This window comes from Microcaecilia unicolor, chromosome 9, assembly GCF_901765095.1.
Source record: "Microcaecilia unicolor chromosome 9, aMicUni1.1, whole genome shotgun sequence".
Lineage (NCBI taxonomy): Eukaryota > Metazoa > Chordata > Amphibia > Gymnophiona > Siphonopidae > Microcaecilia > Microcaecilia unicolor.
This window is the reverse complement of record NC_044039.1, coordinates 143,638,092-143,651,622: the sequence shown is the minus strand read 5'-3', so window position 1 is coordinate 143,651,622 and position 13,531 is coordinate 143,638,092. Positions and strand designations below refer to the sequence as shown.

General features: G+C 42.6%; 1 protein-coding gene across 1 annotated transcript in view; it reads left to right on the top strand.

Annotated features, from left to right (window-relative positions):
- The window catches only part of SPTBN5 (spectrin beta, non-erythrocytic 5), a 300,302-nt gene that overhangs the window by 28,714 nt on the left and 258,057 nt on the right, over positions 1-13,531 (top strand). Inside the window, exons 4-6 of the mRNA XM_030213698.1 lie at positions 3,952-4,119; positions 8,097-8,213; positions 10,144-10,301. Of these exons, the coding sequence (XP_030069558.1) occupies positions 3,952-4,119; positions 8,097-8,213; positions 10,144-10,301 (443 nt within the window). The remainder of the gene's footprint in view (positions 1-3,951; positions 4,120-8,096; positions 8,214-10,143; positions 10,302-13,531) is intronic.

Here is a 13,531-nt window from a genome sequence, read left to right as displayed (position 1 = left end):
GTGGAAGTAAATACGAGATTACTTGCCCATGCACACGTGTGATTTTTGCCCTTTAAGGGGAAAATTTTAAACCATGGAAGCTTTCTTCTCCTTCTTCCTCTGTCTTTACTGTTTCTGGAGCAGAGGTGCATGTGAACTCTTTGCTTCCTGAAATCAGACTTCATGTGTTGCAAGGGCCCTCTGTGGTACTCTGAGACCAAAGGCTATTCTCCCTAAAATTCATGTATTTTCTCCTTGTAGTTAGTTCTCCCAGAAAGACTATTTCTATTCTCTGAATCAGACAACAACAAATCCACTTTAGCTTTTTAATTTCTAAACCTGTTTTCCTACTGTTTGACTATCACCAAAAATGACCATTTTGGAGGTCATTTTATAGTCATTTTCATGCTTATGTGGCTTGTTATAAAATTCCAACTGGCGTAAAAATATGTATATGTTGATATGACAGCGTGTACTTTGCCAGTATTTGTGTACAGAGGTGGAGTTTGTACGTAGCATGAGCACATTTAAAGTATGAAATCTGCTAATTGACGTGCACTTAAATTATCTCAACATGAACATTTACACCTGCTCGAGACGCTTCAGGAGCCTGCATATCTGATCTTTTTTGTTGTTCAGAGCACTGCTGTTGCCAAAGCCAAAGCTTTAGAGACATCTAGTGTGGACTGACATAGGGTCCATACTTCCAAGAGGCCTTTCGTCAAGCCACTTTTCTGTGTAGGGCCTGAACAGTACTGTGTCATGCTGATACTTATGGAGCATATTTTCAAAGCATATGGACATCTCAAAATGTGCAAATGGAGGTCCATGTGCTTGAAACGTTCAAATCCTGATTTTGCGAAGACAGACAAAGGACATCCAGCACTGTAGTACATAGAAATAGCAAGAGGACATGTTGTGGGTGTGTTTTGAGTGGGACTAGGGAAGGTCCAAAATCAGGACATCCAACAATGATAATTGAATGGGAAGAAGTGTCCTAGCAAAATAAATGTTAGACCTATTTCAGTCACATCCAGGGTACAAAAAAGTCCTCTGATTGAGCAGCTGACCACTGGAGGGATTAAGGCATGACACCTCCTTAATCCCCCAGTAGTTTTTATTCCCCTCCCTCTCCCCTGAAAGTGAAACTGGAGGGGATACCTGGCTCTATGACAGCTTCAGGAAGCAAGTATGACAGTAGTCTAGTGGTTAGTGTAATGAACTTTAAACCAAGGTACTCCGGTTGAAATCCCACTTTAATTCTCTTATTTATTTTAACTCATAAAGCACATGGTTCAGAACAAGGTATCTTTCAAAGATATAACCAAAACAGGGAAGGTAGGATATCCCGATAGCGAGATTGCAATACAGACCATAGTAGATCAGGTGTCTTTAAATAAAAAGCAGACAGATTTTCAAGATTGCAAATTATCACTGTCAACTGCTGAACAAGATGTAAATAGGAACAACAAACATAATTTGAAATGTTTATGTGCAAATGCCAGAAGTGGAGTGGAACAGGTAGACGTGAATCGTTTGTTTACTCTTTCCAAAAATACTAATACTAGGGGGCACGTAATGAAGCTACAAAGTAGTATATTTAAAATAAATCGGAGAAGATTTCTTCACTCAACATGTAATTAAACTCTGGAATTCATTGCCAGAGAATGTGGTAAAAGCAGTTAGCTTAGCAGGGTTTAAAAAAGATTTGGCTAGCTTCCTAATAGAAAAGTCCATAAGGCATTATTAAGATGGACTTGGGGAAAATCCACTGCTTATTTCTAGGATAAGCAGTATAAAATGTATTGTACTGTTTTGGGATCTTGCCAGGTACTTGTAACCTGGATTGGCCACTGTTGGAAACAGGATGCTGGGTTTGATGGACCTTCGTCAGTCCTAGTATGGCAAAGCTTATGTTCTTATATACGTTGTCATGATGGTATAAATGAGGCCACCACAAATCATGAAAGTTCAAGTGCTCACCAATATGTACATGAAAAAAGTGAAGACACTACAAAAACCTTATTCTAACAATGAAAATGAAAGTCTTGGTCGACCTGCTGGTGAGATATCAGTGTTCCAAACAGGTAAAAGTTGCAATCTTCTTTAATACGTGCTCTCCGCTCACTGCTAAGGATCCACCAGGCTCCAAAACATACAGTTCGCACTCATCTTAAAATAACAAATAAAAGAAAAAACGTCAGTCGATCTCTACACTGTTCTGTATTTCGCCATAGGAGTCTTCAAACTACAAAAATACATTAAAAATAAATAAAATGAATTTCAACCCCTCTTGAATATAATTCTATCAAAATTGTAGCAGACTTAACTGTTTACCACTTAACCATAAAAGTTATTTTAAAATAAGTTATGGAGAAAACCACCGGATCTCCAGGCGCATGGTTACTCCAGAGTGAAAAAATGCCCACACATGCGCGCTGACTTTTAAATATCATTCAGCCCTATGATGTAAATCCACTAACACCTCTGCTAACTAAAGATTATCTACAAGTTATTCCATTCTGTTTCTTTGTTCAACCCTAACGGGCCACTGTTTGCCATGGATATATCATTTTTTGTTCTTTGAGCAGGAGAGACATTTATTTTTGAGCACTGGGGGGCAGAGAGTAAGTGTGTTCTGGACTAATCGGTTAGCTCATGTACATTGCTATGTGATAACCGAATAGTGCCTAAAAAATAGGTGGCGGTAAGGGCTCACATGCTAATGGCCACACACTAATGGGAAAAGTAGTGTGTGGCCATGAATTGAAAACCTAGGAAATTCTGCCATTTTACCCATCCGGGAATGAGCTTTGTAAACACATGCTAATAACCCATGTGTCTAATAACCCACGGCGATTTCACTAAGGCCACTTTTTACTGCAGTTTTTTGCGAATCTTTTATGTTTTAATATTATTTGTACCAATAAAATGTATAATAAAGTTACATACATATGTATGGTATATATATGCAGGGTTGTTTTTGGAGAGAGAACCTATTAGTAAAACATTTACCAGCATACCACTGTATAGATGTAATATATTAGAAAATAACTCTCTAATTGCACTGCTATAGATGTAATATAAAGGTTTAATTACTAAAGAGTCAGACCTGTGGATGCCGACCTTTGAATGGTATTTCCTTCACTCATCATATCTGCACGACATACTTGATGAAATCTACAGGAGACTTTAAATCCAGCAGAGAATAGGACGGCATCACTTAAAGACTGCAGCTTCATTTTCGTATGGTTGTATTAGTTAATGTGTAAATTCAGAAAGGTCTGTCTTTCTCAGACATGATAGCAGAGATGGTGAGTCAGAATGAAGTGTTGGAAATGACTTTCAAAACTGAATGACATTCTTTTTATCTATTTATTCTAGTCTATCTTTCTGAGAAGTATGTATTTATAGGGCTGATTTGTTCAGATTTAAATCAAAAGTCTATCAGGTAGAAATTAGATAAGACTTAGGCCAAAGAGAAGATATGGCCAGATTTCTTTCTGCTTGAGGTAAAGGGTTTGGGTGTTGCTGGTTTAACTTCAGCATAGACGTGGCCTCCCCTTGGCCTACCCCTGACTGGACCACTTTTTTGGACTGGTCAGAGGCGATATTCAGCTGCACTCCCCACTTCAGTGCTGCTGAATATCGGCAGTTGGCCAGCGACAGGCAATTTAAATGGGCAGGAGCCTGTTCTTCCTGCTTAAATCACTTTGAATATCAGTCCCTTAGAGTATTGTGAGATAGTGAAATGTGATATTGTTTTGGTGGCGTCTACATTAGTGCCAAGCTTACAATTGGTATAGCAGTTTGCACTACTTTGCCCACCAACGTATTGGGTTATACAAGTTAGTTTTGCGCATTCCTTGACAGTAATGAGCCTTACTCTTAGACCAGGGTAGGTGGAGTATGATCTCAGTCTAACACTGTAGTGAATATTGTAACTTTTCACTTTTGTATAACTGTATACAGAAGGTGATTGAGATCCGGGATATCTATGTGGACTTGAAGGATGGCATTTACCTACTGCGTTTGTTGGAGCTCATGTCTGGAGAGCAGCTACCTAGACCCAGCCGTGGTAAAATGCGGGTGCATTGTCTGGAAAACAACAGCAAAGCTATCACTTTCCTTAAAACCAAGGTCAGTGCACAACATAACCATTATCACAAGTTCTCCAGCACTTTTTGTTACAATACGTTCAAGTCTTTTTTATTTTATTTTAGTTATTTAGTGGGATTTATTAATCGCCTTTATGAAGAGATTCTCCCAAGGTGGTGTAAAGCAGTACACGAAAGAGGTTATATGAGTTGAAAGTGATCTCATTGTTCAATGGTGAAAGAGACCGTTTTGAAAAATCTGTTTTGTGAGCATCCCTACCACTCTACCACCATTCTGGTAATTTCACTAAGGGCTCCTTTTACCAAGCTGCAGTAAAAGGGGCCCAGCGGTAGCACCGGCACATGGATTTGCTGTGTGTCGATGCCCCTTTTCTTTCATATATTTTTTATTTACATATTAACATAAATGTTTCAGCAATATCTCTACATACAATCAGGAAAATAATTTTGCTCAGAAAAGAAAGATCTTTAACTTTGTCCACATAATTTAGATCCAAGATCCAGGAAATAAAGAACAGAAAGAATATAAATCATCAATAGAGCAGTAGAAAGCTTAACACTCGCAGCCGATATACAGCATAATCAATTATTAGATGCGACCAGGGTATCCATAGTTCCTTCTTTGGCATTAACAAATTTTAACAGTTTCTTAATTAAGTTTAAAGTCACTAAACACCTACAGGGGAATTTCAGCACAAAAGAACCACCTAAGTTAAGAACTCTAGGTTTTATAGCCAAGAATTCTGTCCTTCTTTTTTGTGTTTCCCTTGCTAAATCTGGAAAAAATTTGAATTTTAGACCCCAAGAAAACTGCATTTATATGACGAAAATATATTCAAAAATATTATTTCTGTCCAGTTCTAAAGTGAATGTCACTAGAAGGGTTGTCCTTTCCATTATTACTTCCAAGGAACTCTCTAGAAATTCAGTCAAATTTAAATCAGATTGAAATTGCATAATCAAAGATCTAGAAGTTCCAGTGATATATTGGGCTCTGACTATGGGCGGATGGCCCTCAGTCGGAATTCCCAGTATTTCACCAAAGTATTTCCTCAGCATATCAAGGGCAGGAATAAGAGGTGACTTAGGAAAATTTAAAAACCTTAAATTATTCTTTCTTCCTTGATTTTCCAAATATTCAAGCTTGCACATCTCTATCCTTGATAGCTTTTGCAGCAAAACTTTGTAAGCGGACAACCTCGCCTTCTAGTGAGGTAATTTTATGCTCCTGGTCTTCAATTTGGCTGGACAGAATTTGGCACGACTGTTTCAATTCTACTATCTCTCCCTTAAAGGAATTAGATGCCTGCAGAAGGGTGGAATTCAGTCCCTGAATCGTGTCCCATAATGATTCCATTGTTACAACAGCAGATCTCTGGAAGCAGGACCCTGGGCAAAAGAAGAGGAGAGCTGAAAGTTTTGGCTCTTATCCAATAACAATCTTCTCGGGGTTGACACAGCGACGGGTCCTCCTCACACGGCTGGGGAAGCCTGGCCCTTCTCGGGTGCTTCTCCACGCTGTGACCCAGTCGACGCGTAACTACTTCCTGGACGTGGAGGAGCTGCGTCAGGTGGAGAAGTCAACGAGACTCCCTCTGCGCTGCGGTCTGCCTCTGTAGCAGGGGCGTAGCCAGACACCCAATTTTGGGTGGGCCTGGGTCCAAAATGGGTGGGCAGAAGAACTCTGCCTTGTCCCACAAGTGATTTGGTCTCTCCTCTCACACATGCATGCTATATGGTCTCTCAAACATCCCATCTCCCCACACATACCTTTTAACTTTTAAGTAGCAGATTTTCTCTGGCAGCAAGAAGCAACTAATGCACACTGCTCATGTTGACCCCTGTCCCCACAGCCTTCCCTCTGATGAATCTTCCTGTTTCTGCATAGGCGGGAATACATCAGAGGCAAGGCTATGGGGCCAGTGTGAGCAGTATGTATCAGTTGCTGCTCGCTGCAGGCAAAGATGTTATTTACAAGGTATGCAGGAGGGACAGTTGTTGGGAGTTTTCAGCTGGTGGGGCTTGGGGATCCCTGCCAGCCACATCATAGGTGTGCTGCTACTGGGTGAGCCAGAGCCCAAAGTGGGTAGGCGTGGTCCCACCCAGCCCCACCCTTGGCTACGCCACTGCTCTGTAGTTGCGGGTTCAGTCTAAGCGTGTGTCTGCTGTCCCAGCGTTCAGAACCCATAACTTTCCAGGGTGGTCTGTCGGGTGGTTGGGGCTTCCACCAAGCTCGAGGAGGTGGGTTTCCCCTTCCTTTTCCCCATTTCCAGCACGGGGAAAATTCAAAAAAAAAAATCCACTCACTGGTGTTCAGGAGCTCCAGAACGCCACAACTGTTCTAATCACCATCTTGGATCTACTAGGAAGAGTTGATGCCCCTTTTACTGCAGTGGGTAAAAGGTGAAAATAAAAGGGAAATGGATGTGTGGTAAGTCCACACTTGCTGTGCGGCCATTTCCGTGGGGATGCCCATACCACCACCTATTTAGGAGGCGTAATGGCTCCTGCGTTAATCTGGTGGTAACCAGGCAATGCATGGTGCTGCCCGATTACCGCCGTGTAAGCCCCCGATGCTAAAAGTATCAATTTCTGTTACACCAGAAATGGTGGTAGTGCTGGATTGGTGTGAGCCATCACCTTGGTAGCTCTACCGCGGCATTGAGTCTTTTACAAAGCTGCAAGGTGTTTGGATGTTAAACCAGACTACACTTTGGCCAATCATATCAACAAACTATTTTAGAGTTCCTTTTATTTCAAATAATAATGATCACAACAACGATCCCCAAAATTCCAGTTGTTGCCTCTTACCAAGGAGTTTTCTTTATCCCCCTTGTGCCAGAAAGGTACCTCAGAGATTTCTTTGTTACTTCTTGGAAGGATTTATTGCTGAGTTTCCATTGTTTCAGTTTAGTAGAGCATCTTCAGAATTTCTGCTGTCCAGCTTTGCTGAGATGATACCCAGAAGTTCCTTTACTCCTCACTTTCCTAGGTGTGGATTACTTTCATTCTGGGCTCATTAAGATTCATATTATTTTGCAGCAAGCTATTGATTAGGGTTGTGGGTTGTGCATTTGTTTGTTGGTATTTCCTATGTCGTTTTGTGCCATTGGTAAATTAAAACAAGCAGAAACCCCCCCCCCCAAAAAAAAAAAAAAAAAAATTTGTGTATGTTTTTTGTGTGCTGTCAATAGTGTTCGCCCTTCTGAAAGAGCAGGCATTCTGTGCAAACAGTGAGTGCTCTTTCAAAATGAAAGGCTCACTCTTAATGAGATTGCCTTCATGACAGTCAATCAAGAGAGGATAGGAAAGTACACCAAAAAGTCAATACAAAAAAGAAGCCCACATTGACCTCCAGAAACAGGACAATGAAGAGTTCTTTATTTAAAAGACCCAACACAGGCTGTGTTTTGTCAGCCAAATGCCTGCATCAGGGGTCATTAAAAATAACTGCAGAACTCTTAAATGATAATAATAAAAGAAGTCTTCTGTATGTTCCACAGAATGACACACAGTAAACCTAGTCCCGCTTCTAGTCGGAAAAATAAAAAGTCTATAGTAAACACTGTCCCACTTCCAATCGGGAAGATAAAAAGTACTATTGCGGTCCCAAAAGGCACAAACACGCAAATGAGCTAAAATCCAATGAAAGCAATAACAGTCAGCCTTGCAACCTGCAGGGTACACAGAAATACAGCAACCGTCTCCCTCATTCAAGAGAACTCATGTGACGACATAAGGGGGAACAAAATCTGAAGAAAATGACAATTCCTGGAAACAACACGGGGCATGAAACTAAACTTTTCTTGCTGCAAACCCTTACTATTGATGATCTACAGGTCATAGAAAATTCCCAGTGCTAACAATAAAAAGAAATAAACATTCTCCTTCTATGATTGAAAAGTTCTTGAATGTTATTGTAATACTTGTTTTGACCATTGATGTTGCAGATTGGCAGGAAGTTTGAATTCACATCATTAATGGATTTTCTTTTATCAGGTTCCAGTGAAGCTTATTGGGCCTGAGAACATTGTTGATGGGGATCGAATATTAATTCTGGGTCTCATTTGGATCATTATTCTGAGATTCCAAATTTCTTCCATTACCCTTGATAAGGTAAATAAATAAAATCTTTGACATTTATATGTGTGAGCACATTTTCTTTGAATTTAGGAGCCAGCCCAAAAACTTAGAAGCCAGCAGTTGAGACCGCTTTTGCTGCTTTCCCCTCATCATCTCTACTGAAGTTTGGGCAGGTGGTAGAGACATCCCTTCTGAGGTCTGACTTCACTGTAAATCAGGACTTTATGTATCACTGCATAGTGCTGGCAGAAACCAATAGCCCCACTTCCCTCAAAGCATGCTGTCAACAGTGTATGATCACCACCCTGTAAGCTGTGCCTGAGGCATTTACCAGTTGGTATCACCTATCACTTCAGCCTGAGTCCCACCAGTCTGTCTGTCTGTCTCTCTCACTCTTGCCTGCAAGTTTTTGATCACCCAGTCTGCCTCTCTCTCACTTATCCCCCCTCCCAGCTTTGTCCTCATCCAGTCTGCCTTTCTCTCACTCATTCCCCCCACCCACCGCTCTGTAACTCATCCAGTCTGCTTCTCTCTTTTTATCTGATTTCCTCTCCCGCCCCCACCACCATTGCAAAAACATCCAAAATCTGAATAGGAAAGAAGTTCATTTTCAAAAAAGAAAGACGTCTATCTTTTGTTTTCGAAAATACTGTTTCTAACGAGGTTTTGTGCTTTGGACGTTTTGTTTTTTGGTCCATTTAAAAAAAAAAAAAAATTCAAGTGAAAAATGTAGAAAATCAAGCCATTGGGATGTAGGAGGGGCCAGAATTTTTAATAGACTGGTCTCCCAGACATCCCAAGAGATAAATGGGGCACCCTAGGGGGCACTGCAGCAGACTTCAAAAACATACTCCCATGTACACATTTCACCGTTGCTGAACCCCTCAAAACCCACCCCAAACCCACTGCTCACAACTGTACACCACTACAATAGCCCTTATGGGTGAAGGGGGCACCTATATGTGGGTACAGTGGATTTCTGGTGTGGTTTGGAGGGCTCACAGTTTCCCCCACAAATGTGACAGGTTAAGGTAGATAGGGACCAGAGTCCCTCACGCCATGGTGCACTGCATGCTGCTCTAATAGACCTGGCTGTAACATCTGAGGCTGTCATAGAGGTAAATCATATTTGTATTCACATTTGTGAGAATGGGGAGGGGTATTGGGGGTCATCTGGTCATTTAGGGCACCCTTTTGTGCCTTATTCATTATAAAAACAGGTCTAGCTCAAAACGTCTTAGTATTAGTCCTGGACACTTTTGTTTTGTTTCATTGTGGCTGAAAAAACATCCAAGTGTTAGGAATGCCCAGATCACACCCTTAATACGCCCGCTTATAATTTGAATGCACTTCTAATGGAGTTCAGAGAAAAACGTCTAAAAATTGATTTTGAAAATACCAATTTGGATGTTTTTGTGAGAGAAACGTCCAAATGCAGACTTATGCCACTTTTTGGACGTTTTTCTCTTTTGAAAATGAGCTCCTTAGTAACCTATGGAACTCTATAAGTCTATGTGCTTTGAAAATGAGCCTTGTAGAGGTCCATAAAGAAGATTAGGGGCCCTGTTTACTAAGCCGCGCTAGAGGTGGTTAGTGCTTTTAGCGCGCGCTGTGTAGGCGTCCACAATATTCCTGTGGGCACCTACACAGTTAGCGCGTGCTAATTTTGTGTATGCGCTAAAAACACTAGCGCACCTTAGTAAATAGGACCCTAGGTGACTACATTCCTTTATAAAACAGGAACCCTCTAGGTGCACTGTTATGGACTTGCCCCTTTATGTGTGCATGCAATCATGCAACACAGAAAACCCTTTATGAAATGACCCTCCCTATTCATTCTATTTGCATCAGTGCTGGAGTGCACTTTCAGCTTGCTATGTGGTGTTACATTCAAAACACTCCTCTGTGATATATTTACTTCTTTTTAATCCTCCTTTTCCTTATTACTCTGCTTTCCTGCCAGGATGAGTTTGGACAGAGAGCTGAAATATTATCTGCCAAAGAAGCTCTGCTGATCTGGTGTCAGCGTAAGACAGTGAGCTACTCCAATGTAGACGTGAAGGACTTCTCCTCCAGCTGGCGAGATGGCTTGGCTTTTAATGCCATCATCCATGCCCACAGGTAACCCGGGGATGAGAAGGGGCAATCGAAGAGGAGCTTTAGGCATTCTGGGACTGTGAACAGTGGAGAAGCTGGTGTCTATCTCAGCAGGACAAGAAGTGAAACTCTAGTTTAAAGTCATCTGTCACAAGGATTCCAGTTTTATGGCTGGTTATAGATCAAAATCCAATTTGGTAGAGGGAACATAATGTGAGGAGTAAGGAAACATATGATCACGCAAAGAATATTTAGGAAGATCAGCACAGTAAGGGCTGAATTTACTAATAATCTTTCCAGTAGATCAGGGGCATAGCCAGCATTGGATTTTTAGGGGGCCCAGGAGTGGACTTGGGGTGGGGGGGGCAACGTTTCCTCCCCCCTCCCCATGTCATATTCCTTTCGTTTTCTGGTGAGGATGCGCAATGCCTGCCAGCCAATGAGATCTGCTGCCAGAACTGTTGCAGTGCTGCCTCAGTAGGGAAGAAGTTTGCGGCCTCTCTTCCTGCCTCCAATAATGGCACTCCTCGCACCTGCTCAGTTCGCGAATGAACTGAGTATGCGCAAGGAGTGCTGATGTCGGCAGCAGGAAGAGAAGCCACAAACCTCTTCCCTACTTGGGCAGTTCCGGCAGTGGATCTCATCATCTGGACTGGGCATCCCCTCCAGTCAGTCAAAGAGTACTCCAGTTGTGGAGGGGGGCCTGAGCTAAAGTGTGGGGGAGGGGGAAGGGGGGGCCAGTGCAGTAGATACAACATGAAAGGAATCACTTAGCAAATCAGGCTGTGTGTGGAATTTCAAATGTCAACTGCGATTCTCAGTCGGTAGCAGACACTGTGTTTGTACAGACAAAATCAAATTGCTCAGCCCAGTAATTCCATATTGTCCCATTACAAGCTGCAGTCCCTAGTTCAAGCACTGCTGCGCCAAGTGAGCTGCTCATATCATCTTTCCTTATTCCCACTTCTCTGAAGAGCAGGTCAGAACAGGAGACAGCTGAGGGCTGGGAAGAGTTCTAGGAGAATGTGATCAGTTCTTTGAAGTGACAAAGTCCTGGGGATAAGAGAAAACCTTAGAAGCTTCAAGAAGCATCCTTACCTCTGTTCCTTGCCTCTGTTATTTCTGCTCCTCCATATTTTGAGGTCTTATTTTTATTTTCTCCAAAGATTACTTAGCTATTTTATTATTTTTAAAAATATTGTTGATATATATTTTAAAGATGTCTAAGTTGCCTAATTCTGAAAACTCCTGGTGGTGAACAACATAATCAAAATAATACAAAATCATTACAGTAGGAAAACAAGCAACAAATAAAGAGAATAAATAAAAGGTGCAAACAGAACATTATAAAAATCAAACAAAATTACATGGGTAGCATTAATATATAAACATCTTATTAAATAACCAAGTTTTATATCTTCTCCTAAAGTCCAATCCTCTATCATCAATCAAAGTTACTTTGTGATTGAATTCCAAAAAGAAGAACCCACATAACAAAAAACACATTTACTAGTATCAACATAAATACAGTTTGATAATGATGGAATTATATGGGGGGGGGGGGGGGTAATTTTAGAAACAGGCCCCCCGATATTCAGCCAGTGGCAGTCGCTGGGTTAGATTAGCCCTCAGTGTTCAGTGCTGGGCCATGTTCAGGCACTGGCACTGTATATTGAGGGCTAAATGCCTTAGGGATGGCTGCCGGAGCCTATGCGGGTCCAGTATGATATTCAGCCAGGGCCCACATAAGACAGTTGTGCGGTTTTGGCTGAGTATCGGCTGGGACCCGCATAGCTATTTTTGCCCCTGAAACACCCTCCCTCCCAATCCCCTTTCTGTCCTCTCAAATAGCCCCCTCCCTCCTACACCCGCCCCACAGCCTGTAATATGTAAAGCCCCTCCCCCTCCCACTGTAATGAGCCCCCCCACCCCCTAACCCTGAGGTTTAGTACTGCGAGCTTCCATGACAGGTTGCAGCAGCCATTTGCAAAGGCTTTGCTCCTGCCCCCAACCACCCCCATGGACCAGTTTGCCTGGCCTGGTGGGGCCTAACTAGACCTGGGGGCAAAAATATTTATGCAGGTCCTGGCTGACATGCAGTGCCAAGGCCCTCATAGCTAAGCAGGTTAATTTAAGACAACTTTTGCAGTATTGCCACATGGGTAAAAATGTTCATGCCCAAAACCAGCCCAAGACCGCACAAAGTTAATTTGCATGTGAATGACATCATTAATACATATTAATGAGGTCATTTGCATATGAATGACATCATTAATAAATATTAATGAGGCTATTTGCATACAAATGACATCATTGCGGGAAAACCAGCAGAAAAAAACCGCGGCGGGCAAAAAAACACTGGCGGGGCATGAAGAAGCCGCCCAAAATCCCGCAACCCGCATGCGGTGTGAAAAAGCCACAGCTGGTTGCGGGAAGGAGTCCAATTGGGCAGGAAACCCCCAGTCCTGTAAACATTGCTTTTGAGCTGTCCTAAATTAACTCACTTATTTATGGGGGTTTCAGCACTGAATATTGTTGGCATCAGCATAACCCTGGGCTTCTTCCTAATGCAACCCCCAGTACTATCCCTGACCTACCCACTTCTTCTGGGGCCAGCCAGAGGTGATAGTTTATTTATTTACTAGTAAAACAGGCCCGTTTTGACACAAATGAAACGGGCGCTAGCAAGGTTTTCCTCTGAGTGTGTATGTTTGAGAGAGAGAGAGAGAGAGAGAGAGAGTGTGTGTGTGTGTGTGTGAGAGAGAGTGTGTGTGAGAGATGGAGTGTGTGTGTGTGTGTGTGAGTGAGAGAGAGAATGAGTGAGAGACAGACAGTGTGTGTGTGTGTTTGTGTGAGTGAGAGAGAGAATGAGTGAGAGACAGTGTGTGTGTGTGTTTGTGTGAGAGAGAGAGTGTATATGTGTGTGAGAGTGAGTGTGTGTGAGAGAGAGTGTATGTGAGAGACATAGAGTGAGTGTGTGTGTGTGTGTGTGGGGCTCCGAGTTCCATGACCCCCTCCTTCCCTCCCTCCCTCTCCTCCCCTCCAAGTTCCAGGCCCCCCTCCCTCTCCTCTCTCTCCTCTCCTCCCTCCCTCTCTCTCCTCCCCTCCGAGTTCTTGGCCCCCCCCTTCCCTCTGAGTTCCATGGCCCCCTCCCTCTCCTCCCCAGCGTGTTCCATGCCCCCCTTTCCTCGGAGTGTGTATGTTTGAGAGAGAGTGTGTGGGTGAGAGAGAGATAGAGTGTGTTTGTGAGAGAG